The sequence below is a fragment of the Petaurus breviceps genome, unplaced genomic scaffold, assembly GCF_028583685.1.
Source record: "Petaurus breviceps papuanus isolate PSGF00001 unplaced genomic scaffold, PetGlider_PUasm1.0 171, whole genome shotgun sequence".
In the NCBI taxonomy this organism is placed as follows: Eukaryota; Metazoa; Chordata; class Mammalia; order Diprotodontia; family Petauridae; genus Petaurus; species Petaurus breviceps.
In genome coordinates, this window is record NW_027185754.1 from 18,687,172 (window position 1) to 18,715,171 (window position 28,000).

Below are 28,000 nucleotides of genomic sequence, written 5' to 3' on the forward strand. Positions count from 1 at the left end.
ACTCGCACAGCTTTGACCCCCATACAACTCCCTATTTCAGAATGTCACAACCACATGACAACTCTCTTCCCTTTGCCCTGGATCTATGACCCAGAACTGAGTAGTTGGCAACAATGCTGCCAGTTAGCACATGCTCACAATTTCAATGCACCAGTATGGTCTGAGATCTCCTCTAACCATGGTGCAGAGGTGGTTCCTTGAACTGGATTGCTCTGCTTCTTCTACCCTAACCTGAGCAGACCCTGTCCCCAATGTCCACAGAACTGTGTGTCTCTATGCCTGTATCAACCTGGGTTGGAAAAGATATTTACTGTGATTTTGTTTTTCTTAAATTTACCCACTAGGATTAAATCTGGTGCATCTGTTTAGAGGAAGTCTGATGGAAGAGCTTACTGAACTGCTTCCTGCTAGTTCTGCTTCTTCAATCCTCATCTTTTTTTTTTGCTTTTTGGTGGGGGGAAGGCAGAGCCATTGGTGTTAAGTGACTTGCCCAAGGTCACATGGCTAGTAAGTGTTAATTAAGTGTCCGACACCAGATTTGAACTCAGGTCCTCCTGACTCTAGGGCTGCTGTTCTATTCACTGTGCCACCTACCTGCCAGGAAGCAATATTTTCAAAACTGAGAAGCCTATAATTTTGTTCTCAAATACTAATAATTACTTCAGTGCATCTATGGTCTCATTAATTTGGGTTCTCTTTTCCCAAGAGTATAGCTAACAACCCACCCATGTCTTTATCCATTGTGACTTTTGGCCATGTTCTCCCATAAATGCTCTACAGTGGCCCACCTAAAGTGCTAGGGCCTTTCCCCAGATCTCAACATTTTATAGGTTCCAATGCAACACATTGGTTATCCATCTGTTAATGTTAATTCATGCTCCTCCTACATAATTGGCCAGCATCCTTTTCCAGTCCTAAAGCAATCTGATAATAACTTTTATGTTGCTTTGAGTATGCAGTTTATCATTCATAATATACTGCTATTTATCTCCACCATCTTTTTATCAACCTTTAGGTGATTTGAACATTTGATTCTTTGGATAATGTAATGGGAATGTAAATTTTTAAGATCTTCCCTGCCCCTAAGCTTAAGTACACCTGGAACCTGTGGTGGGAGACTTGTCTTTCAGGAAATACTTTGTGTGGGCAGTGGGTCAAGAAGGTTATTACATTTGCTAAGCCAGGAGAAGACTATATAAGCCCTGATGGGAAGCTTTGCCTTGGGACTCACTTTGAGAAGTGTTGTATGATTTGACCAGATGAAACTCTGGGCAGCCGTTGTTGAGAGCACCCTGGCTTTGAAAACCCAGATGTTGATACTTCCCTCTCTGGTAACTGTGATTTGGTATGGATGGATGTAATGGTTGGAGAGTTTGGAAGCCTGTCTGCTGAAATGTTCTTGTAACTTGTGCTTGTAACCTCTGTATATTCTGAAGTTTAGGGTGCTGACCTTTTCCCCCTGAACTAGGTAAATGATATATGTTTGATTGATTAAAGTAAGCTTGTTAACCCATTTTGAATTGCTTCCCTTTAGCAAAACAGATCTAAGAACCTGTGTTGGCAGACACCCTGGGGATGCTGGCGTGCTTGCTGCTACAGATAATGCAGTATCTCATTACTCAAAGTCTTCCATATAGCATTACTGGAAGAATATTTGTGTATAAAAAAAGATAAAATTTTGTTTCAAGGAGAAACCTAGGGTCATTTAAAGTGATAAGTAATTTCCCAAAAACAATATAGCCTATTCAATTCTAGGCTCAGTCCATTTTCATCTGAAGGGCCTGTCCAAGATACTAACAAACTTTGTGCACTCTCTACCCAACTACATGCATATAATGGTCAAGATAATAAGCATTCTTCATTCACTTGGCTTTTCCTGTATAGCTAGTTAGGCCAAACTCTTTTGAGTAATTTTAAATATTATTTAGGAGACTATGCAGAATTATAGGTCATAAGGCAATTGGCAAAGTATCAACTACAAATAGGAGCCACCACACCATGAAATATTAGTCACATCACCTAAATGAATATCTTTTCACTTAAAGAAATGCACATAACCTCTGGAATTATTTTTAAAGATGTTAATAAGCATATAATATTTTCAAATTTATGATATGACACAAAAATCTGACACAGGGACTAAAAAACCCCAATCTGATTTATAGAAAGTAACTCCCCTTGGAACAGCTAGGTGGCACAGTGAATAGAGCACCAACCCTGGAGTCAGGAGGACCTGAGTTTAAATACGGCTTCAGACACAGCATTTAGCAGATGTGTGAACTTGGGCAAACCCCAACTGCCTTGTCTTCCCCCTCAAAAAAAAAAAAAAAAAGAAGAAAGTAACTCCCCACAAAGTGGCTCTAGACATTCACCCTGGACACCTGGAATTTAAGCACACCCTACATGTAAACACTATCATTCTTGATTATGATAGGAGTCATGCCAACCCTTACCACCACTTTCCATTTGTAGGAAGTTCTGGCCACAGAAACATAAAATGATAAAAAAAAAAATCTTACTTTGGGGTAATTGAGATTACTCATAGATTTTTAAGTATAAGATCTGCAATCATATAAATACTCAAATGGCAACTACCTGGAGATGGTGGAGGCTTTTCAAAAATCACATTTTCAGCAGATTTTTTTTCATCCTGGGTGGGAAAGAATAAAAAATTACATACATACATACATACATATACACACACACACACACACACATATCCTAATTGATTCCATAAAAGATAAAGAAGCATAATTATCAAAATATAAAGTTCATTATTTACCACACATTTTAGGACCCAACTTTTCTCACTCTACTGTTAAAAGTTAATTTTAGCTTTGACAACTTTAATATGCCATATTTCTGATAAAAGAATCCTTGACCATATAAAAGGATTTTCCTGTTAGTAAAAAGGGAGGAAAAGTTAAATTTTCTGTTTTCTTCTCAACTCTCTAAGTCAGTCAAGTAGCTGTGTACTCAGACCAAAATGCCATGAGTGGTTCTTCAAGATAAAAACTCTAAGGCTCCAGAGGTCACATTCCTAAGCTAAATATTTTATCATTTGCTGCAAACTATAAAACAGAGATGAAAATGTCATCTTTACAGAAGTACAATATTTCATGTGAATGCTCAAAAATTCAGCCACTAAAGTCTTAATCAGAAGTCTCTACATGACCTGGAGGTGACCCTAGGGTCTCAGAGACTGTGGGTACAAGTTTTGGAAAGTACTACACAACCAGAAGGGCTATGAGCATAAACTAGCAAAAGACTGCTATATGAAGATCAATAAAACTAAGTGCAAGAAGTCCATTACCAAAAGGCTGGTCACCAGGCAATTTTCTGTTCAAAATAATTCACCTTTAGCAAGGTGTAAGAAGTTGCAATCTTCATCAGTCATACCAATGAAACTGTCACTCTGGAAATATTAAAGGAAGAAGCAGCCATTCCAAAAATGGTGTGAAATATTTTTTTCAAAATGCTTGGAATAGAATGTAATAAGAGAAATTCTTATCTCACTGCACTTAAAATAGGATTAACAAGAAGGAACTTTGGAATTTTAATAATCTTTTTCATTAATAATGTTCTTTGGGATGGTATTATGCTCCTAGTTTTTACTAAAAGTTTTTCCTACAAAGGTTTTCTGAGAAATAAACTAATTTCTTAAGTGAGTTTATTTAAGGGTTAAATGACTTGCCCAAGGTAACATGGCTAGTTTTTGTGTTAAGTGTCTAAGGCCACATTTGAACTAGAGTCCTCTTGACTCCAGGGCCAGTGCTCTATTCACTGTGCCACCTAGCCACCCTGAAATAAACTCATTTAAAAACAACAGTAACATATGGTAAGTATTGCTGAATAAATGATAGAAACATCTCCAGATTTGGAAATTACAATTATCATTAGAGTTATATATTTATCACGTAGACTGAGTAAACCATATCTAATCTGAAATATTTGTCCTCCATCATGAAAATGAAAGAAAATGGAATTTCTTAATGTTATGAAGGCAACAAAATCAAACTCTCTAATATCAGTTGCACATTTCTTCAAGCCATAAGAGGCATCTAATTATTATGGTAGAAGATTAATTAACAACTTTAAAAATGATTTATGTAATAGCCTTACCATTAATTTTTTTCTTACCTTTAAATTTGGAAGAGGATGTTTACCTTTTGATAAAGAAAATAAAACAAAACTTTTAAAAACAACAAACAAATAAATTTTACTGTCATAAAACAAGACCAAATCCTATCTCCACAGAGGTAGTAGTATCACTTCTTTAACAATATTTATTTTGATTGATGTAAGCAATATGATAGGGAATTCTCAATACGGGAATTCCTTTTACCAAAGCAGATGTTTAACTCATCTATGACCTAGTGTCCACTGAACTGCCTAAGGTACAAAGAAGTTTAATGGTTTATGCAGGGTCACATAGCTAATTAATGTAAAAGACAATATACGAACAGAGGTCCTGACCCCAAAGTCAAGCACCCTAACCACTGTTAAACTGTCTCTTATTCATTTAAACCGATAACATAAGAAAATGTTGATAATGAATTGCAGAATCATAGAATCTTAAGAGATAATGTAGTTCAATTATCTCAACTTTATGAATGAGAAAAGTGAGTACCAGAGAAAAGAAAGGACTTGTTTCGAGGTCACATAGCAATTTAATGGCCAACATGTGATGAGAGTCCTTTCTAATGCTCTCTGCACTGTGCACTGCTTCATGATTTCTCTCTTATCTCTAACTACAACTGGACTTAGTTTATATTTTAGATTTAACAGCAACTGTGCAAAGATCCTATAGACTTTCTTGTTTTTTAATTTAACAGTTTTTTCTAAGCTATTCTTTAAATTCCATACCTGAGAAATTAATTACAAGTCAACTCATCTATTTTTTCTAACTATTAACTTGAAATAATCATTGATCTCAACTTTATTTAGAAAATTCTTGGCAGACAGAGGCCTGGATGCCATGGTACACAGACTGAAGCCCGGACACTGAGGCACACAGACAGAGGCCCGGATGCTGCGGTGCACAGTTGACCCACCAACCACAACCATTGCCAGGCCTATCACTGCAAGGCTGGAACTGGACGAAGCAGGGTAAGAATCAAATGTGGGGCCCCTGGCAGGGGCAGCAACTACTACTGGGACTACCAATCCACAGCCCAGAAATTTAAAAGGGCCATATCTGGACCTCCAGGGACCAGGATGGTAGAGTGAACCCCTGCTGCTCCAATATCCTCCTCTGACCCTGAAAACATAGTAATTATTGCCCCAGGGCAAAACCTTAAATAGTAAAGGCTTGGGAACCTTAGAGGAGAGGCATGGCTAGGTCCTAGCCTCAAAATGGGTAGAAAGGAGAATGCAAAGACAAAGACTCTGGAGTCCTTCTATCATGAGAGGGAGGAACCAAATTCAGAGGGAAACAGTGATGACTCCACACCCACAGATGAAGGCTCAACTGGGAACTGGTCTCAAGCACAGAAAGCATTCCTAGATGAGCTCAAAAGGAACTTTGAAAACCAAATTAGAGATAGAAGATAAAATGAAAAATTCTTTTAAAATCAAAATTGCAAAATTAGAAAAACATTACAATGAAGAAAACAGCTCCTTAAAAAGAAAAATGTGTGATATGGAAAAGGAGCTCCAAAAAATACTGGAGGAAAATAATTCACTAAAAACTAGAATCAACCAAATTGAAGCAAAAAACTTTACCGAGGAACCAAGAATTAGTCAAACAAAGCATCAAGAATGAAAAATTAGAAAAAGAGGTAAAATATCTCAATGGAAAAATAACTCACCTGGAAAACAGATCCAGGAGAGATAATCTGAGAATCATAGGCCTACTGGAAAATCATGATGAAAAAATGAACCTAGACAACATCTTCCAAGTGCTCATCAAGGAAAACTGCCCTGAGATACTAGAACTAGAGGGTAAAATAAGAATCTAGAGAATCCACCAGTCACCTCCTGAAAGAGATCCCATATTGAAAAGTCTGCAAAATGTTGTGGCCAAACTCCAGAACTACCAGGTAAAGGAGAAAATACTTCAAGTGGCCAGAAAGAAACAATTCAAATATTGTGGAGCCACACAGAGGATCGCACAGGATTTGGCAGCCTCTACACTGATAGACCGGAGGCAGTGGAATAAAATTTTTCGCAAGGCAAGAGAGGTCAGGCTACAACCAAGGATTACCTACCCAGCGGAACTGAACATATTCTTCCAGGCAAGGAGATGGTCATTCAAAGATATAACAGATTTCCAGACCTTCCTGATGAAAAAGCCAGAGCTCAATGGAAAATGCAACCTCCAATTACAAGATGCAAGAGAGACATAGAAAGGTAAATAAAGAAAACACACACACACACACACCCTGTTATTTAATAAGAGCAAACTGTTTATAGACAAGTAGAGGGTATGAGTATAAATTACACAAAATGATAATAAAAAAAACTTTATTAAGGGCTACAAAGGGACTGCAATGGAAGAAGAAAAAAGAATGAAGTGGAAAAGGGTAAATTATGCCACACAAAGAGTCATAAAAACAATATAGCAGAGGGAAAGAAGGGAGGGAGATGAGTGTTATATGAGCTTTTCCCTCACTGGTTCTGGTGCAAGGAGGGAATAACAAAACCAGTTGAGCACAGGACTCTATCAAGAAGAGACACAAAATGTATCATAATAGAGGGAAAGAGGGGAGGGAGAGGAGCTTTTCAAGAGATTTGTTCCTGTCACTCTTGGTGTGAAGAAGAAATAACATACTACATTAAGTATAAAAATATCCTACAGGCAGTAGGAGGGGGAAGGGGCTACGAAAGGGGAGGGTAGTTAGAAGGGAGGGAAGAAGTAAGGGGGAAAGGGAGGAAAAGGGAGGGGGGCTGATAAGAAGGGAATACTGAGGGAGGCAGTGGTCAAAAGGAAAACTCTGAAGGAGGGGAAGGGAGAAGGAGAGAAAAATATAAGCACAAAAAGGGGAGGGAATAGGATGGAGGGAAAGAGACAAAAAAATAATCCTAACTGTGAATGTGAACGGGATGAACTCTCCCATAAAACAGAGGAGGACAGCAGAATGGATTAAAAACCATGATCCTACAATATGCTGTTTACAAGAAACACATCTGAAACAGGGGGATACACACAGGGTAAAGGTAAAAGGCTGGGGTAAAATATATCATGCTTCAGCTAAAGTAAAAAACGCAGGGGTAGCAATCCTTATCTCAGATAAAGCAAAAGCAAAAATTGATCAAATTAAAAGAAATAAGGAAGGAAACTATATCCTGCAAAAAGGCACCATCGAGAATGAAGCAATATCATTACTTAACACATATGCACCAAGTGGTAGAGCATCCAAATTCCTAGAGAAGGTAAGGGAATTAGAGGAAGAAATAGATAGCAAAACTATACTAGTGGGGGACCTTAATCTCCCCCTCTCTGAGCTTGATAAATCCAACCTCAAAATAAAGAAGAAAGAAGTTAAGGAGGTGAATAGAATTTTAGAGAGGGTAGGTATGATAGATCTCTGGAGAAAACTGAATGGGGATAAAAAGGAATATACCTTCTTCTCAGCAGTACATGGTACATATATAAAAATTGACCATGTCATAAAAGGTGACCAGGACACAAAAACCTGATAATTCAGTGCAGAAAGGCAGAAATATTAAATGCATCGTTCTCAGATCATAATGCAATAAAAGGCCATGGAAAGACAGACTAAAAACTAATCAAAAACTAAACAATTTAATCCTAAAGAATGAGTGGGTCAAACAAGAAATCACAGAAACGATCAATAACTTCATTCAAGAGAATGGCAATAATGAGACAACATACCAAAATCTCTGGGATGCAGCAAAGGCGGTTTTTAGGGGAAGTTTTATATCCCTGAGTGCATACATGAATAAATTAGAGAAAAGGGAGGCCAATGAACTGGGCATGCAATTGAAAAAGCTAGAAAAAAAATCTGCAATTAAATATTAAATTATTATTCTTCTTTTTTTGCTTTTTGGAGGGCAACTGGGGTTAAGTGACCTGCCCAAGGTCACACAGCTAGTTTTTTTGTGTGTATTAAGTGTCTGAGGCCAAATTTGAACTCAGGTCCTCCTGACTCCAGGGTCGGTGCTCTATTCACTGCACTACCTAGCTGCCCCCCCTAACTACTAAATTAGAAATAATGAAAACTAAAGGAGAGATTAATAAAATTGAAATTAAGAAAACTATTGAATTAGTAAATAAAACTAAGAGCTGATTTTATGAAAAATAAATAAATAAAACTGATAGACCCTTGCCAAATATGATAAAAAAAAGAAAGAAGAAAACCAAACTATGAGTATCAAAAATGAAAAGGATGAATCTACCTCCAATGAAGAGGAAATTAAAACAATAATTAGGAATTATTTTGCGAAATTATATGCACATAAATTTGACAATCTTAGTGAAATAGATGAATATTTACAAAAATATAAGCTGCCCAGATTAAATGAAGAGGAAGTAAATTACTTAAATAACCCCATCTCAGAAAAAGAAATTTGACAAGCCATCAGTCAACTTCCTAGGGAAAAAATCTCCAGGGCCAGATGGATTTACTAGTGTATTCTATCAAACATTTAAAGAACAATTGATTCCAATACTCTACAAACTATTTGGGAAAATTAGTGAAGGAGTCCTCCCAAATTCTTTTTATGACACAAATATGGTACTGATACCTAAATCAGGAAGAGATAAAACAGAGAAAGAAAATTATAGACCACTCTCCCTCATGAATATAGATGCAAAAATTCTAAATAAAATATTAGCAAAAAGACTACAGCAACTTATCTCAAGAATAATACACTTTGATCAGGTAGGATTTATTCCAGGAATGCAAGGATGGTTTAATATTAGGAAAACCATCAGTATAATTGATCATATCAACAATAAAACTAGCAGAAACCACATGCTCATCCAGTACTGGCTCTCCCTTCCCTAGAGAACCTTCCATCTTTTTGTAAATGTAGAAAAGGGAGTAGCCTTTGGGGTACTGGCACAAATAAGAAGAGGGCGGAGAAGACCAGTAGTTCCTCTACAAGACTCTAGACTCTGTTGCCTGGGGATGGCCCATTTGTATTCATGCTGTGGCCACCATGGCCACCCTAGTTGAGGAAAGTCAGAAATTGACCTTTAAGGGGGAGCCTTATAGTGAGTGTTCCACACCAGGTGAGGGTGATTCTCAATCAGAAAGCAGGCAGGTGGCTCACTGAGTCCTGGATCTTGAAATCTGAGGCTATTTTACTGGAGAAGGATGATTAGGTATTAGCCCATGTCTTGGAAAACTTAGCTCTCTGTAATTATTATTGATTTTTTTAAATAAACAAAAACATTTTATTTCTCTCCTCAATCTGACCCTAAACCTCAGACCACTGAGGGAAAAAACACCTTTTAACAAATATGCACAATCAAACCTAAATATGCCTGCCCCATGCTCCCTTTGCTATAATTCTTTGTGCCAATGACCATATCCAGGCTTACCCTAGCTGCTTATTGTTTGGGGCTAATCTTGTCTCTGAGGATTTTGTGGCACCTCTGTGATCACTACCAGAATAATGCTTGATACAATTTTCTGTGGGATCTTGTGGACTTATTTTTACTTATGTATCAGAAAAAGGGTATAGTGCATCTCACAATGCTTGCAAAGAACCTGTTTTACTGGGGACTTGCCACAGTAATAAGATGCTCTCAAAACTCAATGGGGGGGCAGGATTCACTTAAAACTGTGTACTCCTCAAGGACAGCCTCTATCTTTTGCCTTTCTATGCACTGCTTTGTATGCACTTAGCACAGATCCTTGCACATAGCAGATACTTAGTAAATGCTTACAATCTAAAAATATCTTAAACCTGAATTACAAAAAAAATCAACATGTACATAGTAGGGAAAACTGTACAACAAAGCCTGCAGTTTTAAATATAACTCCCTTTTTTGTATTTGTTTATTTAAATGTTTATCTTTGCTGATGTTAAATTTTTAATCAAAAAAACTTCTAAAGAAAAGTCATGGTAACTCAAAAACTCGTGGAACTGAATGTCGTAAACTAAAAGTAAATAAATAAATTTTTAAAAAAGAAAGGTCATGGTGGACTAAACTTATTTCCTTTTTTTACAGGGTTATTATTAAACTCACAGATTGGAGGAATAATGAAGCTATATAATCTAGACTTCAGCAAAGTACTTGATTGAGTCTCACATACTAATATTGTGGACAAAATGGACAGCTTGGATACTTAAGATGGACACTTAAACAACAGTGAAATCAAAGAGATTCAGAACTAGAGGAATGACCAAATCCAAAGAATAATAATGACTACTACTTTGATGTCAATTTAGGAGAATATCTCCAGATCCTGTCTGGCCCTGGGTTATTTAACACCTTTATCAATGACTTGGATAAAGGTACTGATGCCATACATATCAAATTTGCAGATGACACAAAACTGGGAGGGAGAGTTACAAAAACAGATTACAGAATATGAATCCAAAAATATTTGACAAACTAGAATGGAAGGATGAATCTAACACAGTACAATTTTAAAAAGGGAGAAAGCTGAAATACTGAATTTTGGTTCAAAAAAGTAACACAAATATATGATTGAGAGCAACATAGCTAGAAAGGTCCATATGTAAAAATGCCCAGGGATTTCAGTAGATTCATAAGTCAATAGTGTTGTGTGACAACTAACAAAGCTAGTTGTAATGTAATGTAATGTAATGTCCAAAATGTAATCTTGGATTGTATTAAGAGAAAGAACATGTCCAGAATGAAAGAAGTAATAGTCCTATGATACTCTTCCTGATTAGAACACATCTGAAGTACTATGGCCAGTCCTAGGTACTGATGGGGTACCTGGGGTCTAGATTAATTTGTGAAACCAACTTGTAAAACCAGTCTGTTCAACTGTAACTGCAATTTGTCCTTTCCTACCCTTGAGATCTGCCCCTTCTCCCAATCCCACACTCCACCTAGGCAACACCCTGTGACCCCTTTGTTCTTACTTAATCTCTTGATTTCTTCCCAGGCCTGGCCCACACCCTTCTTTATCCTTGCCTTTTGTCTTCTTTGGGACCTGGCCCAAATCTTATCTAAACTATCTATTCACATGCTCCTCTTGGTCAGCTCTGCCCTTTGTCTATGTACAGAGGCCCCTCCGTCTGGTCAGCCCTGACAATGGCAGCCCTACCCTTTAAAGGTAAAAGCATGTACCTCTCTCACTTGCAGGTCCCCTAAAGGACTCTTGCCCACTTCTCTTGGAAGTGTAACAATAAACTTCTACAACTCTCACTCCAATTAAGCCTGAGACCTTGAATTCTTTCCAGACGATATTGCAGGTTTTCTAGTCTTGGATAAGATCAGATTATCTGCTGGACCTATTGGGATCCTCTCAACCATCAGTACCACATAATAGGAAAAACATTGAAACACTAGAATTTGTCCAGAGAACGAGTCAAAACCAAGTCAATATGAATATCAGTTAAAAGAATAGAAGATGTTTAGCCTAGAGAAGAAAAGATTTAAAAGACAAATAAGCCCTGTATGAAAATACCTCAAGTCTATCCTATGGAATAGTAGTTAGACTTATTCTGCTTGGTTCTAAGAGGGAGAATAGGTGGAAATTTCAGACAGGCAGGTTTTGGATCAGTAAAAAGAAAAATTGAGAATTCAAGCTATCCAAAAATAGAACAGGATGCCTTAGTAGATAGAGTTTTCCCACAATTAGAGACCTAACACAGATGCTGGTACAAGAGTCACCCAGTTAAAATTCATAGATGTATTGGCTAATCTTATCAAGAACCTTGAAGAGATTCACTATGTAGGTCCTCACCTGTGAAATAACTTTCAATAAGATTCTGATTCATATACTTACTTTTCCTAAGCCCCAATGTTCAAGCAGAAAAAAAAGATGAACATATCACCTGTCCTTTTCAGGGTTGATCTAGGACTTCCAAAAACCACTAAAGAAACTTTCCACATTTCTTGTGTTGCCAACATTTACTCCCACACTGAATAACAAATCTCGGGTTTGACTGATTTAAAAGTTAAAAATATATCTGAATTAGAGGGGAATGAGAAATAGTCTCTTACAATGATATTACAAACCTAATTATTTGACTACATGAAATAACATGTTCAAATAAATTTGGTGGATGGGCATATGGTAAAAATGTGATAACTTTTTGTGAATTACCACAATACCTGTTGATAACCTCTTTGCCTAAACATGCCTTATATGCTAGAACTGAACCTAAAGATAATTCTTCTATCTCTTTAAAAAATCATAAAATTCATACAACTTATTATCTAGAATACTTATTTTTATTGATGGTAAAATTCCTAACAAAATATTGCCCAAGAAATGCAACAGAATATACACAATACTAAAAATTTTGAATGTCTCCTTTGCTTTTAATTAGAGGTACTTAGGTGTAGTAATATAACTAAAATCAAAATGAATAAACAGGTTATCACCTCCAAGTACAATAACATTTTTTAGACTAGAATTTTTTACATTAAAAAAATTCTTACCTTTCACTTGCAATGACCCAACTTCCAAATCAACTTGTTCAGAAGCAGTTCCACCCTTTTCAGTATAAGTGCTAAAAACCAAGGGATCTGTTTCCTAGATTTAAAATGACAGCAAACAGATATGACACGAATCTTCTGTGCAAAGTGTCATTCTTTGTCATAACAGCAGCAAGGAAAATTGACATATTAAGTATGTTGATAGGTCAAAGCCCAATTCAACTGTTCAATAACTATTTAGTGAATGCCAAATTTGTGCCTACTTCTAGGCTAAGCACTGTTAATTAAAAAAAAAGTAGGGGTGGCTAGGTGGCGCAGTGAGTAAAGCGCTGGCCCCAGAGTCAGGAGGACCTGAGTTCGGTTCAGGCATATAGAAATTAAACAAGCATAACAAATGAGATTGGGAGGTCATAAAAATAAGTACACATATCTTAAGCATGGTTTCTTTGATGTCCCATCAAAAAAGTTGAGAAATAACATCATTTTATGACTATACCTTTATTAAATGCCTAATTAAATTGTTAAAATTTGTTTTAAGTAAATATTGTATATTAAAATCTAGATTTATACAGAAAAAATTTAGGAAATGGCACTCCACTGCCTCCTCTTCCATGTACCTAACTGCCCTGATTAAAGTACAATATTAATTTTACTTCTCTTACTGTATTTTCAAATTCTACCTTGTATTACTGTTATTTATCTACATGTTTTACCTCTCCTATTAGATTATAACCTCCAATAGTACTAGGATAGGGCCGTGTTTCTGTAGTAACTCATGGTAATCACCTAAACTAAACCACTAAACCTTGTACTAGACATTGTAAGTTCTTGGTAAATATTTCTAAATAATTATTTACTTTACAAAGGCTTGAATAGAATTATACTAAATAGTAAACCCCACCAACTATACTTCAAATGCAATTCACCTTACTAAATGAATTATATGAATCTTTTCAGGAACTTTCAACTTTCAGTCACAGTGGTTAAGATGTTATGGTCTTAATTAAATACTTCATTATGGCTCAATGAGAAAATTGAACAATTAGTAAAATTAATTAGGATTTTATATAAAATTCTATTGTCCAGGCTAATTCTTTAAGTAATGTTTTTTATCCTTATATTATATTTTTATCCTTAAATTTATTAGTACCCATAAGAAAATGAAAATGTGCTCACATTTCATGCATTTTGTATTTCAGAGCAAGAATACAGGCTCAGAAAATACTTTTCATATGTTATAACTGTTTGACATCTGAGGCACCCATGTGGCACAAGGCGACAGTGTGCATCTGGACTGAGGAAGACCTAAGTTCAAATCTGACCGAAGAACTTCATAACTGAGTGATCCTGGACAAGTTGCTTAATTTATCTCAGTCTCAGTTTCCTCATCTGTAAAATGAGGATAATAATAACACTCACTTATCCTTGGACTATCATGAGAATAAAGTTAGAGAATATCTATAAAGTGCTTTTCAAATCTTAAAGTGCTCTCTAAATGCTAGCTATCATAATCATCATCATCATCAAGAACAGGGTCTTACTTCAGCTAAAATATAACTGTCCTTAAAAACAAAAGTTTAAATGAACCATGATTTTTAATTTGTTAATTATTTTATTAGAGAACACAATAAACAGTTTCCTGGTTGTCATATGACTAAAGAGTTAAAACTTTTTTATCCTTTTTCTAGCCATAACCTTTTTTCCCCAACCTCTGACCAAAGCTTTATGCCCATGTTACCCACTGCCTCAAATTTAACTTGACAAAAATTAATCCCTTCCATCCCTAATCTCTATTGTATTTGCCTATGACTAGTTACTATGTTATCCTGTTTAAGAGATTTAAACACAGTAGAGAAAGTTTCACTCATTACAGTATATGGACAAATCATTAATACTACCTTAAATAAGGGTTAAATAAGATATTTTTGGTCATTTCTATAGAAAGCAGGTACCAGAACCTCCTTAAGGACAAAGTAATAGGTCAATACCTGATAGCTGAATGACTGAAAGCCTACATTTATATCACAGTAGTTATTACAAGAAGCTAATGAAAAGGCACTGAACATTATACAGCTAAGTTTCTTCCCTATCCCTTACAGACCCCTCAAAAAGTTTTTCAAAAACTAGATAGAAGTCCAAATTGTCAAAGTCAAGTCAAAATTTCCTGGGCAAGTTCAGGTTCCACTTTGAAATGATGACTAGACTAGAGCAAAGCCAAGATGGCAGAATAAAGTCAGGGACTAAGCTGAGCTCTCATAAATTCTCCTCCAAAAATTGTTAAAAATAACTACTCAAAACAAATTCTGAAGGGGCAGAACCCTGGCTCCCCCCCAACCCCCGCAAAAAAAGAAGATGAGGTAAAACAATTTTCAAGCCAAAGACAACTTAGAAGGTCAGCCAGAAAAGTCTCTCTCACCGAGATGTGAGTGGAGCACAGTTCAATGCGGGCCACACCTCACCAAGCCAGCAGCAAGTCTTGGAAGTAAATAAATAGGCAGCTGCAGCTTCCGGAGCCCTCAGTCCACAGATCATAAGGGGGTCAAAAAACTAGTCAGAAGATTACAGAAGACTCTTTGCTAGCATTGGGCTGTAAGACTCTGCTGCATTGCCCATAAAGGGCTCCAGGCTGCATTCCCATGGTGAGAAAAAGCACTACCAGGAGCAGGGACCCTGATCACTATTTTAAGACAGATAAGAGTGCTTGTGCTCACTCACAGGCCAGAGTACACTCCAGGAAAGCAGTGAACAGAGCTTCTTAGATCATACAACTTTGAAAGAAGTAAAAATTTACAGACTCCTAGAAATGTTTCTGAAAACAGCAAAACAAAAAAGCTGAACCTTGGAATGGTACCCCCTCCACCATGGGAGCAAAGCCCAGGTTTAAAGTAAAAAAAATAGGCTGAGAAAATGAGCAAACAACAACAAAAAAATCTGACCATGGAAAAACCTGACCAGACAAAACAAACTCAGCAGACAAAAATTTCAAAACAGCTACATGCAAAGCATCAAAGAAAAATGCAAATTGGTCTCAGGCCCATATGGAAGAGCTTGAAAAGGATTTCAAAAAACTAATAAGTGGAGGAAAAACTGGGAAAAGAAATGAGAGCGACACATTGAAATAATGGGGGAAAAAATCAATAGCTTGGTAAAGGAAGCACAAAAAAATACTGAAGAAAGTAACACTTTAAAAAACAGAATAGGCCAAAAGGTAAAAGAGAAACAAAAAACCAATGAGGAAAAAAATGCCCTGAAAAGCAGAATTGGTCAAATGAAAAAAAGATGGACAAGGGCAGCTAGGTGGTGCAGTAAAGAGAGCACTGGCCCTGAAGTCAGGAGGACCCAAGTTCAAATGCAACCTCAAACACTCGACACTTAACTAGCTGTGTGACCTTGGGTAAGTCACTTAACCCCAATTGCCTTTCCTTTCCCCTTCCAAAAAAAAAAAAAAAGATGGACAAAATTCAATGAACAGAACTTCTTTAAAAGCAGAACAGATCATATGGAAAAAGAGGCACAAAAATTCACTGGAGAAAAGAACTCCTTAAAAAGCATCATTGGCCAAATGGAAAAGGAGGTACAAAAGCTCAGTGGAAATTAATGATTCTATGAGATATAAAGAAAAAATTAAACAAAATCAAAAGAATGGGAAAAAAAATAGAAGACAAGAAGTCTCTTGTTGGAAAAACAATTGACCTGGAATATAGGTCCAAGACAAATCATTTAAGAATTACTGGACTACCCGAAAGATATGATCAAAAAAATCCTAGATATCATATTTAGAGAAATTATCAAGGAAAACTGCCCTGATATTCTAGAACTAGAGGGTAAAAGAGAAATTCAAAGAATCCACTGATCACCTCCTGAAAGATCCCAAAATGTAAACTCCTACCGTGTTTCCCCGATAATAAGACCTATCCCGAAAATAAGCCCTCCCCTTACTGTGTAAGATTCCTCTAAAATAAGCCCTCCCCCGAAAATAAGCCCTATTGAGATTGTTACTGTAGTGAAGGTGATCTCCTGCGCTACACGCTACATTACGGTACCCTCTGTATGCACCGTCTCCCCCCCGCCCCGGTGAAACGCACCCCAGTGATTTGCTTATTGAATAAAGGTACATTTTTTTGTTCACATTTACCTGTTTATTAAAATTGCTGTCAATGTTCATTAAAATAAGCCCTCCCCTGAAAATAAGCCCTCTGGTGTTTTTCTGTCCAAAAAAATTAATAAGACAGTGTCTTATTATCGGGGAAACACGGTAGGAATATCCAGGCTTTGAAAGACTTAGGAGGCTAAAGAAGTAAAGTCTCAGTTAATTAATGCTGATGGTCTTAGTTTTCATAGTAATTACAAAAAAAAGTTTGGAAAACACCCTAAAAGCCTTACAGAAAGGGGACTGGTGAAGTAAACTGTGATATGTGAATATGACAGAATACTCTAATTACAAAAATGATAAATGTACTCTTTGACAAGGACAAAGAGTTCAAATGACTATGTCAATACAAGGAAATGCATACTTGAAATCCTGAAGAGCCTGAAGCAGAAATCAAAAGTGATCTCTGTAATGATTTATAAAAATATTCCTTTGAATATGGCCCATGTGGGAATTTGTTTTGCTCTACTATACATGTTTTATAATAGGGGCTTGGTTTTTCTTGTTTTCTCAAGGTTGGGCAGGAAGGGAAGGGAAATGGGAAGGAAAAGAAGACCTTTGTTTGAAAACAAAATTTAATTAGAAAAAAACGTAAATGAATGATAAAGTTTAGAATAGAATTAGAACAATTTAAAATTTATGACTGGGTTTTTGTCAATAGTTTACACTCATAATTTTAAGAAAGGAGGGAACTCATGTTGAATATCATTATAAGCAATAAAAAAACAGATTAACAATTCTGAAAATAATTCACTACAGAAATGTTTGCAGGGTAAAGAAATTCTGTAAGATGCAAAAAATACCTTGTTATTTTTGTGTGGAACAGCATAAACAGCATCCTCAAAACTGTTTTCTTTTTTCAGAGTACTGAGTTCAACATGTTCACTGTAATTGTCGGAGAGAGATGTCTCAACATCTTCATCTTCATCCCCACTATAGCTTGACATTTTAAAGGCTGGTAAAGAATATCTTTTTTCCTGCCCATCTGGCCACTCTGGTCTGTGAATGGAAACACAGCATTTAAAAAGAGTTTTAAAATAAACCATCTAATACTTATACTTCATCTGTTAAAATGGAAAAAACCCTTTGGAAGTAGTTCATACTACAAGCATGTAAGAATGTTCATATCTGTAAAAAAGAAAAATTCTAATCTTAAATATGTTTTCATAAACTATAAAAAATAACTCTTCATATATTTATTTTGAAAAAATATATAAGAATCTCAAATTTGGCCACCACCTACCATCAGCTAGAATTATTAAAGCATAAGAAAATTTAGCCCAAGAGTACCAAGGAAGAAAATTTTAAAGAAAAATTTATTAGAAATGATTGATGAGGGGGAGGCTAGGTGGCGCAGTGAGTAAAGCACCAGCCCTGGAGTCAGGAGGACCCGAGTTCAGTTCCAAGACACTTAACACCCACACAAAAATACTAGCCTTGTTACCTTGGGCAAGTTACTTAACCCCAACTGCCCTCCAAAAGGCAAAAAAAAAAAAATGATTGATGAGATTTCTCTAAATTTAAATCATAACCGACCATAAATAAAGATTGAGGTTTTTTTCTTATTCCCTAAACAAGTGATTCTCATGCTAAGCCTAAAAATTATCTGGTTTTCAGTGAAATACTGAGGTTCATCTTAAGGAAAAGTCTATTCTCAGTAGGTAAGGCAATCAAATGACAAATCCTGTTTACAATCCTTCACAGAGGTCACAACTGTTCCCTTCTCTTCATTCACACTATTACCAATCTAGCATAGTTCAAAGCACTCTCTCTCACCTTTCAATCAGACTATCACAAGAGTTTTGCTTTCCTCCTGCTAATCTTCCCACTTTGGCCAGGCACTGTGCTAAACACTGGGATTATAACTAAACCTTGCACCACATATGCTGAATCCCCAAACCAGAATATAAATTTCTTGACATGTATATGAAGCAACTAGCAAAGACCTTTATTTGTAACTAGTGAACAAAAAAATGTTAAAGTAAATTGAGCTAACAAAAAAGCTCTACTTTCATCCAATATTTATTCAGCTATCTGGTTACACTCAATATTAGAAAAGAAAAAGAGCCACCCTCTTTTCAATCTGCTGTAATGAAAATTATAGTATTAATATTTTCCACAAAAAAGTCTCTATCAAATTGTATCTTTAGGGTTAGCAGTTAGAAGAAACAAAACAAAACAAAACAGAAATGTGATGCTACCCAGGTCTGAACTCGGTTACAGTAGCATAAGGCTCAATGACATCACCATCTCCTTCCAGGTATGTTGTTTCACTTTCAGAATGTGATCGATGATTAGGCTGAGGAATAGCAAAAGTCCTTCCAGTTAATGTGGACACTAGGATGGCTGCAGCAAGGGCAGATCTACATAAGATATAAATATAAGACAATTAAACACCAACCTATGAAGGTCTATTCTAAAGACATATACAATGGTACCTCAACCAAGCAAAAAATGATGATATATATAAAACACAGAAAGATAATAGTTACATATATACATAATGTTGCCTCTATAATATTCAAGGATTACTAATAACAAAGATCAGTTGAAAATATGTAAAAATATATATACAATTAAAGAATCAATTTAAAATATATAGCATTTTAAGTTTGTGACAAGACATACTCTAGTCAAGAATTATTTTTAAGTTTTGGTACAAATTATCTAAATCATTATTGTAGAAAAAATCCTTTTCATTTGGGTCCCTCATATCTCTATTGAATCTTTTTATTTTGGACTATAAGTATTATGAAATTGCCAAGTTTTATAGCAAAGTTACTAAATAATGAAAAAAAGGGACTGAAGAGACTTTTGACAAGATTTGTTATGGTTTATTATGACAGTTCTGCTCCATAATCTAAATCCTTAAAAAAAAAACAACAGGTCTGTCAAAAAAGATAACCTCAAAATATCAAAAGAAAATCATCATAAAAAAGGAACAATAAAAGAAACTTTTTCTTTTCAAAAAAGAGAACCTGTATGCAATTTTTAAAATTATAGAATAAAAGAAATCTAAGAAGGCATAAGAAGAAATGAACAATGGATTAATATTAATGATGCTACAAGAAATGAAGCTACAAAAAAAGCAGAGTACAAGGTGTGGCAGCAGTAAGGGAAAAACTGACATATTTGTGTTTTTTTTTTAAGGGGGAATAAGATTAGATGATAATAAAATTCAACAACATAGATAATATAAATAAATATTTTAAATGAGGAATAGAATTGATCTGTGGGACTTTCCTTCCATCTTTGCAGAGGCAGATGGACCAAGGGTGTGGAAAATTTCATATATTACCAGACATGGTTGATATGTTAGTTAATTTTGCTTAACTTTTAATTTTACTTCTTTGGACTGGGGATGACTCTCTAAAAAGGACAGGCTTATTTGGAAATTAAGATAATAGGAAAACAAAAAATACGGATTAAAGAATAGTTTTTAAAGAATTATCCTGCTGAAAGAAAAAATGGCAAAAGAAGCTAAGTAAGCTAAAAAAAATCGGTTCAACTAGAGGAAAACTTGATAAGCTTTAAAAACTTAGAAACTACCTGTTGAATATTTGTACTTAGATATCCCATATGCAACTTAAATTCATTAAGTCCAAAAATAAACATTATCTTTTCCTCCAAAACTCCCCCTCTTCACCACAATCTTTTGTTTTATTTTATATTTTGTTTTTCCCCAGTTACATGTAAAACCAATTTTTAACGCATTCATTTTTTAAATTTTGAGTTACAAATTTTCTCCCTTTCTTGAGAAGGCAAGAAATTTAATATTTTATACATGTGTAGTCATGCAAAATATATTTCCATATTAGTCATGTTGTAAAAGAAAACATAAAAAAAACAAAGAGAAAGTTTTAAAAAGTATGCTTCTACCTATATTCAGACTCCATCAATTCTTTCTCTGAAGATGGATAGCATTTTTCATCATAAGTCCTTCAGAGTTGTCTAGATCATTGTATTGCTGAGAATAGTTAATTCATTCACAGTTGATCATCTTAGAATATTGCTATTACTGTGTACAATGGTCTCCTGGTTCTGCTCATTTCACTTTGCATCAGTTATTATAAATCTTTCCAGATTTTTCTGAAAACAACCTGCTTGACATTTCTTACAGCAGAATAGTATTCCGTCATAATCATATACAAGTTGTTCAGCCATTCCCCAACTGATGGGCATCCCCTCAATTTCCACTTCTTTGCCACCATAAAAAGAGCTGCTATAAATATTTTTGTACATATAGGTCCTTTTCCTTTTTTTCTTCTTTTGGGATACAGATCTAGTAGTGGTATTGCTGGGTCAAAGGGTATGCATACAGTATATGAATGTAATGGAATACTATTGTGCTATAAGAAATGAGGAGCAGATGGACTTCATAATAAGAGATTTATATAAACTGATGCTGAGTGAGGAGAGCAGAACCAGGAGAACTTTGTACACAATTACAGACACATTGTATCTGTGACGACTAACTTTGAAAGACCGGGCTCCTCTCAGCAACACAAGGTTAGAAGACAACTCCAAGACTCATGAAGGAAAGGGATATCCACATCCAGAGAAAGAACTGCAGAGTCTGAATGCAGACTGAAGCAAACCACTTGCTCTCTCTTTTGTGTTTTGTTTTGTTCCTTCTTTCTCGCTGTTCACTCCATTGGTTATAATCCTTCTTTACAACTTGACTAATATTTAACGTAAAGGTATTTGTAGAACTTATATTTGATTGTATGTTGCCATGGGGGGAGGGGTGGAGAAAACTTGGAACTCAAGGGATTGTGGCACTCAATGTTGTAAACTAAAAGTAAATAATGTTTTTTTTTTTTTAAAGGAGGGTATGCATGCTTTTTATAGCCCTTTGGATCTAGTTCCAAATTGCTCTATATAATAGTTGACTCAGTTCACAACTCCCTCAACAATGCATTAGTGTCTCAATTTTCCTACACCTCTTTCAACATTTGTCATTTTCCTTTTCTGTCCTATCAGCTAATCTAAAAGGTGTGAGGTAATACCTCAGAATTGTTTTCATTTGCATTTCTCCAATCAGTAGTGATTTCATATGACTTTGATTACTTCATCGAAAAACTGACTGTTCATATCTTTTGACCATTTATCAATTGGGGAATAACTCTTATTTTTGTAAATTTGATTCAGTTTTCTATATATTTAAGAAAGGAGGCCCTTGGGACAGCTAGGTGGTGCAGTGAGTAAAGCGCTGGCCCCGGAGTCAGGAGGACCAGAGTTCGGTTCTGGCCTCAGACATTTAACACCCACACAAAAAAAAAAAAACTAGTTGTGTAACCTTGGGCAAGTTACTTAACCCCAATTGCCCTCCAAAAGGCAAAAAAAAAAAAAAGAAAAAAAGAGGCCCTTATCAGAAAAACTTGCTTCAAAATTTTTTTTCACAATTATGATTGCTAAACTGTATTTCCCTCCATCCTATTTACCCCATTGATTCTATTGTCTCTCCTTTCATCCTGTCTATCCTCAAAAGTGTTTTGTTTCTGACTTTACCTCTCTCAATCTGCCCTCCCTACTATCAGCCTCATTCACTCCTTTTTTTTTGTTTGTTTTTTGGAGGGCAATTGGGGTTAAGTGACTTGCCCAAAGTCACATGGCTAGTTTTTGTGTTAAGTGTCTGAGGCTGTGATAGTAATGGCAATTAAAGATTCCCCTGTATTAGCTTGGTTTTCAAATTGATTGTGTTAAAACCCAGAGCTTGTTAATCCCACCTGTGGGATGGACTTTTTGATGTGAAAAGAAAGTCCTGAACTGGGAGGAGCTGGTGACGTAGATTTGGAGAGACAAGAGAGAGGCAGAAGACCTTTTTGGAAGCAGCACCTCGTGGAGAGAGAGAGAGACTAAGAGAATTGCTGGTGGCCGCTTTGAATTGCCCTGGACTTTTGAGACCTGCCCCCTGAGCTGCCAAGGACTGAGGAGACATGGCTGTTTTGCTGGTACTTTGTCTGTCTGTTTTGATGTTATTTTGCCAGATTTGTCCACTGGTGAAAGACAGTCCTTTTGTTGAAGAAGTCCTGGAACCTGGCTGTTCGCTAAGAAGCTCTGAGACTGTCCTGCAGACAGAGAGTGAATACTGTCCACTGGTGAGGGACAGTACTGTTGTTGCAGGGGTCTGGAGACTGTCCTGCAGACAGAATGAATACTGTCCACTGGTGAAGGACAGTGCTGTTGTTGCAGGGGTCTGGGAGCCTTTCTGTTGGTTCAGAAGCCCTGAAGAAGGATTTTCTTGTTGTATGTTTACAGAAATCCTGGGAGAGGGCTTTGCTAATGTGTTCAGGGGTTCTAGGACTGTTCTACAGACCGAGGATGAATTCATGAAGGGACTGGCAATGTATCTTATGGCCTTGCTAAGCCTTGTCTCCCCAGGAACTAAGATTGCTGAGAACTTGCCTCGTGTCAAGATGAAGAAAAGACCTCCATTTGGGTATTAAGTGCTGTGTTTAAACTTGATGTAACTCTGGGGTAGATTCAATTGTGATCCAGGGGTGGGGAACTTTTGACCTTATGTTTGGAAACTAATCTCCATTTGAGAAGAGGGGCTTTGTGGTGGACTTAATTAAGGTATAGCCTAGGGGTGGAGAAGTCTTTAGAACAGGGACTTTGTAATTGATTGAATGATTGGAAGGTCCTGGGGTGGGGTAGTACTTGGAGATTATTTAATCACACTTAGTAAATGCTGTATTTGGAATGATGTCATGTTTTGATCTTCTCTGTTCTTGGTTTGTCACTGAATAAAATAGAGAGCACCTATGCTGGTATTTTGAACCTGGGAAGTTGCCTTTCTTTTGGCATTACATTACAGAGGCCAGATTTGAATTCAGGTCCTCCTGACTCCAGGGCTGGTGCTCTATTCACTGCTCCACCTAGCCACCCCTACCACTCCTTTCTTTTATTCCCTTCCTCTCCTACTTTCCTACAGGGTAAGATAGATTTCTATACCCAAATGAATGTGTACATTCTTCCCTCTTTGAGCCAATTCTGATGACAGTAAGGTTCAGGTATTCCCTACCACCCCGTATATTTTCCCGTCCACCATAAAAGCTCTTTCTTGCCTCTTTTATGCAAGAATTTACCCCATTCTACCTTTCCCTTTCTTACATGGCATTCTTCTTTCTCACCCCTTAATTTCACTTTTTTAGATATCATCCCATTGTATTCAACTCACACCTATGCCCTCTGTCTATATACACTCCTCCTAACTGCCCCAATAATGAGAAAGTTCCTATGACTTTTAAGCATGATATTCCCATGTAGGAATATAAACAGTTTAACCTTATTAAAACATTGGGAAAAAAGCATTTCAGGCACAGGAAAGAAAAAAGGCACAAAGGTGGAAAAAGATGAAACACATACAGGAGGATATAAATATCCCTGTTTGACCAGAGTGTAGAGTGGAAGGAGATAAGGCTAGAAAGACAAGGCAGCCAGACTGTGGAAGGCCCTGAATCCCAGACTAAGTATTTGCTACTTTAACTCTAAATATAGAACCAATAAATTTGGTTTTCTAAATCAATTTATCAACAAAGAAAAAAAAAAGCACTAACCAGCTAAAATTTCTTCTCTTTCTATACATTTGGCAGTTTATTTCTCAATATAAAATTAATAAATTAGCTTTCTTGTTCATCAATTGTCTCCTCAATTCAACATGCAATTTATTTGATATTTTCTATGTGAAGAGTACTAAGGATGAAAACAACACAATCTCTGCCTTAAAGGAACTAATAATCTTCTAGGGGGAAAGAGACATATATCAGTAAGTCTAACCTGTGATTTCTTTTGTATAAGCACTCCCAGTGTCTCAAACCATTTATACAGTTGCTCAGAGAAGCAACTGGGAAACTTAAAATGACTTGGCCATGGTCACATGACCAGTTAGTGTCAGAGGCAAGATTCAAAGGAATTAGTCTTCCAAACTCTAAGCTTAGGAGTCTACATACCACACTGTGTTAATTTTTAGGAAAAATTGAACGTGTACACTAAAAAACCTGTTTATATAAGTACACACAAGTCCATATGAGAGGCTAGAGAGAAAGGAGATTTCAGTGGGGAATAGATAAAAACCTTATGAAAGAATTGGTAAACGAACTAGGTCTTGAAGGAAAGAGGAATTTAAACAAGTAGAAACATGGAGTAAAGACACTCTAGAAAGAGACAAAAGGAGGTACACATGTACAGAGGTAGAAGAGAGAAGAACAAGATCTGGGGATGGCTAGTAATCTAGTTTGACTGAAACAAAGACTGTATGATAATGAGTTTCTGTGAAATAAGGCTGGAAATAGTTTGGACTGAAGTTGAAGAGCACCTCAAAAAACTTGTGAAATTTGTTGTGAATCACTCCTCCATAATCTAATCACTCCTCTGTAAACTGACAAAAATCAAGTTTCTGGACGTGAACAAGAATTACCTTATCTGCGAGGCACTGTTCAAAAATTAAGATCAGATTCAGGCATCTAGAGTAACCCTACCAAATATAGGCCTATTTTGACATTAAGCCTAAATGGATGGTCCAACAGCATGGACATGCTCCCTCTCTCTTTATCATTATCCTAATTACAATAACAAAGAAATCACTCTTGCAGAGGACTCCAGGCAGAAAAAGTTTTTTACCAAATGCTTAATATTATAATGCTTCAGTAGATTTCCGAAATAGCTGCTAACATGATTAAAATAACAGAATGATATATGTATATTTTAGCACTGCATTCACTTTAAATTCTAAGAAGTGTAGAGTAATCATAAAGTCTCAGCAACGTGAATTTCAGATTTTACTTTTCTAAGAGAATAGTATGTATTCTTTTTAGCTTCTCCATTGTCATATTTACTTGTATAAATGTGAATAAAATTAGTACAAGTAAAGAAATTGCAATTTTGTGAAAAATAATTCTGAGTTTGTTCACAAATAGTTGGATATTAAAAAGGATCAGAATTTTTAATTGTAAGGTTAAAAAAAACCAATAGAATGTAATGCGAAAAATTCTGCAGTAACTCTCAGTTATCACTGTTCAAACCATCTGTCCCCTGTTCCTTTATTCCCCTTTACCTCAACCTAATTCCTACAATATTCCAATCTAAAACTACCCAACCCCTTCCAATGTGCCCTCTGGAATGCCAACTCCATAGATAACAAACTTGTTTTCATCTTAAGCCTTTTCCTTTATCATTCATTTCATCTTCTTGTATTTACTGAAACCTAGCTCATTCCTGATGACAGAGCCTCCCTGGTCACCCTTTCTAGCACTGGTTATACTTTCACTCATATTCATACTTGTATTGGTCAAGGTAAGGGAACTGGAGTATTCCTTGCTCCACGCTGCCACTCCCAGGTTTTCCCTCTACCACCATCACTCAGTAACCTCTCTTTCTCTGAAGTTCAGTCAATACATATTTATCATCTAAATCAAGACTCTGGTAGTTATTATCTACAAATCTCTAGGACACTTTTTTTCTTTCCCTCAGTGAATTCAGTGCCTGGTTTACAGTCTATCTTCTCCAAATCTGCCCTAATACTAGGGGACTTCAAAATACATGATATATTGATACTCATTGGTAGATTGACACTTAACACCATAAACTTCTGATTCCTCAACTTACTCATTTCCCATGACCCATTCTTCAACCTCACCACAGCTATCCAGAGACAAACTCTTGCCATCTTGCCATCACCCACAAATGTTCAACTTCCGTGTTCATGAATTCTGAAAGTCCTTTATCCAATCATAATCTGTTTTCATTCCACCTCTCCTTCTGCCTTGCAACCTTTAGCCCTGTTCTTCAACCTCACAGGGACCTGTAATCCCTTCACCATTCAGTTCTTTACTAGGTCATCACTCTTGCACTAGAAACATTCTCCTCCTTTCCCCATATCAACACTTTGCTGAACCAGTTCAACTCTATGCTTTTCTATTCTTGCTCCCTTATCTTAATGAATATCTTCCCCTGTCAAACATCAACCCTGGATGGCTCCCACCATCCTATGCTTTCACTCCTACTCATGTGTTGCTAAATGAAGCTAGGGAAAAATTTCAAAGTCATGCTGAAGAGGTCACTACAAATTTTTATTACATAAACAAGGCCCTCACTGAGGCAAGACCTTTTATCCCTTTCTAATGGATTAATTATTCCACTTCCCACAGTGACTTTTCTAAACCTTTTCATCCCTTCTCAAATTTCCCATGGCTCCCCCCTGCACTTCACCCTCTCAGCTAAGAGCCTTGCCTCATATTTCACTAAAAAATTTTAGTCTATTCACCTAGAGCTCCCTCTTCTTCCCTCCTCTTCATCTCACATCATTTAGATGCCTTTTGCAACAATCTTCCCCTTCACCTGTCTCATACAAAAAGAGGATTATTCTCTTTGTCAATCGTGCTCCATTCTGTCCTCTCTTGTAGACGGCCCCCTCTATCATCCCTATACTTTCTAATTTTCAGTCTCCCACTTTCTATTGGCTGCCTTAAAACATACTCTAGCTCCTTCCATCCTCAAAAAACACTATAGCCCTGTTAGCTTCTATATGATATCTCTCCTTCCTTTCAAAGCTAAACTCCTTGGGAAGGCTGTCTACAATGACGCCTTGATTTTATTTCCACTCACTCTCTTCTCAACTATCTTCAGTCTGGATTCTGACCTCATCATTCAACTGAAACTGCTGTCTTCAAAGTTACTTAATGATCTCTAAATCTAATAGCTTTTTCTGAATCTTGATCCTATGGACCTCTCTACAAGCCTTTGACACTATATAGTTCACCCTCTTGTCCTTAATACTCTTTTCTCTAGATTTGTGTGGCACTGTGTCTCTCTTGGTTCTCCTTCCACCTGGCTGAACTTTCCTCAGTCTCCTTTGCTAGGTTATTTTTCAGGTAATGCCCTCTACCAGGTATATCCCATAAGACTCCAGCCCTTCTGGCCCTCTTTTGTTCTTCCTCTATCCTATCCTGCTTGGTGATCAAAGCAGCTCCAAAGGATTCAATTATCATCTCTGCTAATGATTCTCATGTCTGTCCAGCCCTAACCTCTGTCCTCTAACCTTCAGGCTCACATCTCTAATTGCTACTGGACAACTCAAACATCTTAAACTCAACATGTCCAAAACTGAACTCATTACCTTTCCCTCCCAACCCCTACCCTCTTCCTAACTTGCCTATTACTGTCAAGGAATATTGGTATCATTCCAGTTACCCAGGCTCACAACCTAGCAGCATCTTCGACTCTTGACTTTTTCTCTCCCCAATCCTCCATATCAAATCTGTTTACAAAGCTGTTGATTTTACCTTCATAAC

At 36.5% G+C, this 28,000-nt stretch overlaps 1 protein-coding gene across 5 annotated transcripts in view; it reads right to left on the reverse strand.

Annotated features, from left to right (window-relative positions):
* CEP89 (centrosomal protein 89) overlaps positions 1–28,000 on the reverse strand; it is a 161,866-nt gene that overhangs the window by 128,342 nt on the left and 5,524 nt on the right. For 2 of the 5 annotated variants that reach the window (XM_069082620.1, XM_069082616.1), the window contains exons 3-7: positions 18,908–19,069; positions 17,510–17,705; positions 12,560–12,653; positions 4,141–4,166; positions 2,596–2,650 (exon numbers count right to left, since the gene is read on the reverse strand). In XM_069082620.1, the coding sequence (XP_068938721.1) occupies positions 2,596–2,650; positions 4,141–4,166; positions 12,560–12,653; positions 17,510–17,653 (319 nt within the window). In that variant the 5' untranslated portion in view covers positions 17,654–17,705; positions 18,908–19,069. The remainder of the gene's footprint in view (positions 1–2,595; positions 2,651–4,140; positions 4,167–12,559; positions 12,654–17,509; positions 17,706–18,907; positions 19,070–28,000) is intronic. The other 3 variants (XM_069082621.1, XM_069082619.1, XM_069082617.1) reach the window with 2 other exon arrangements.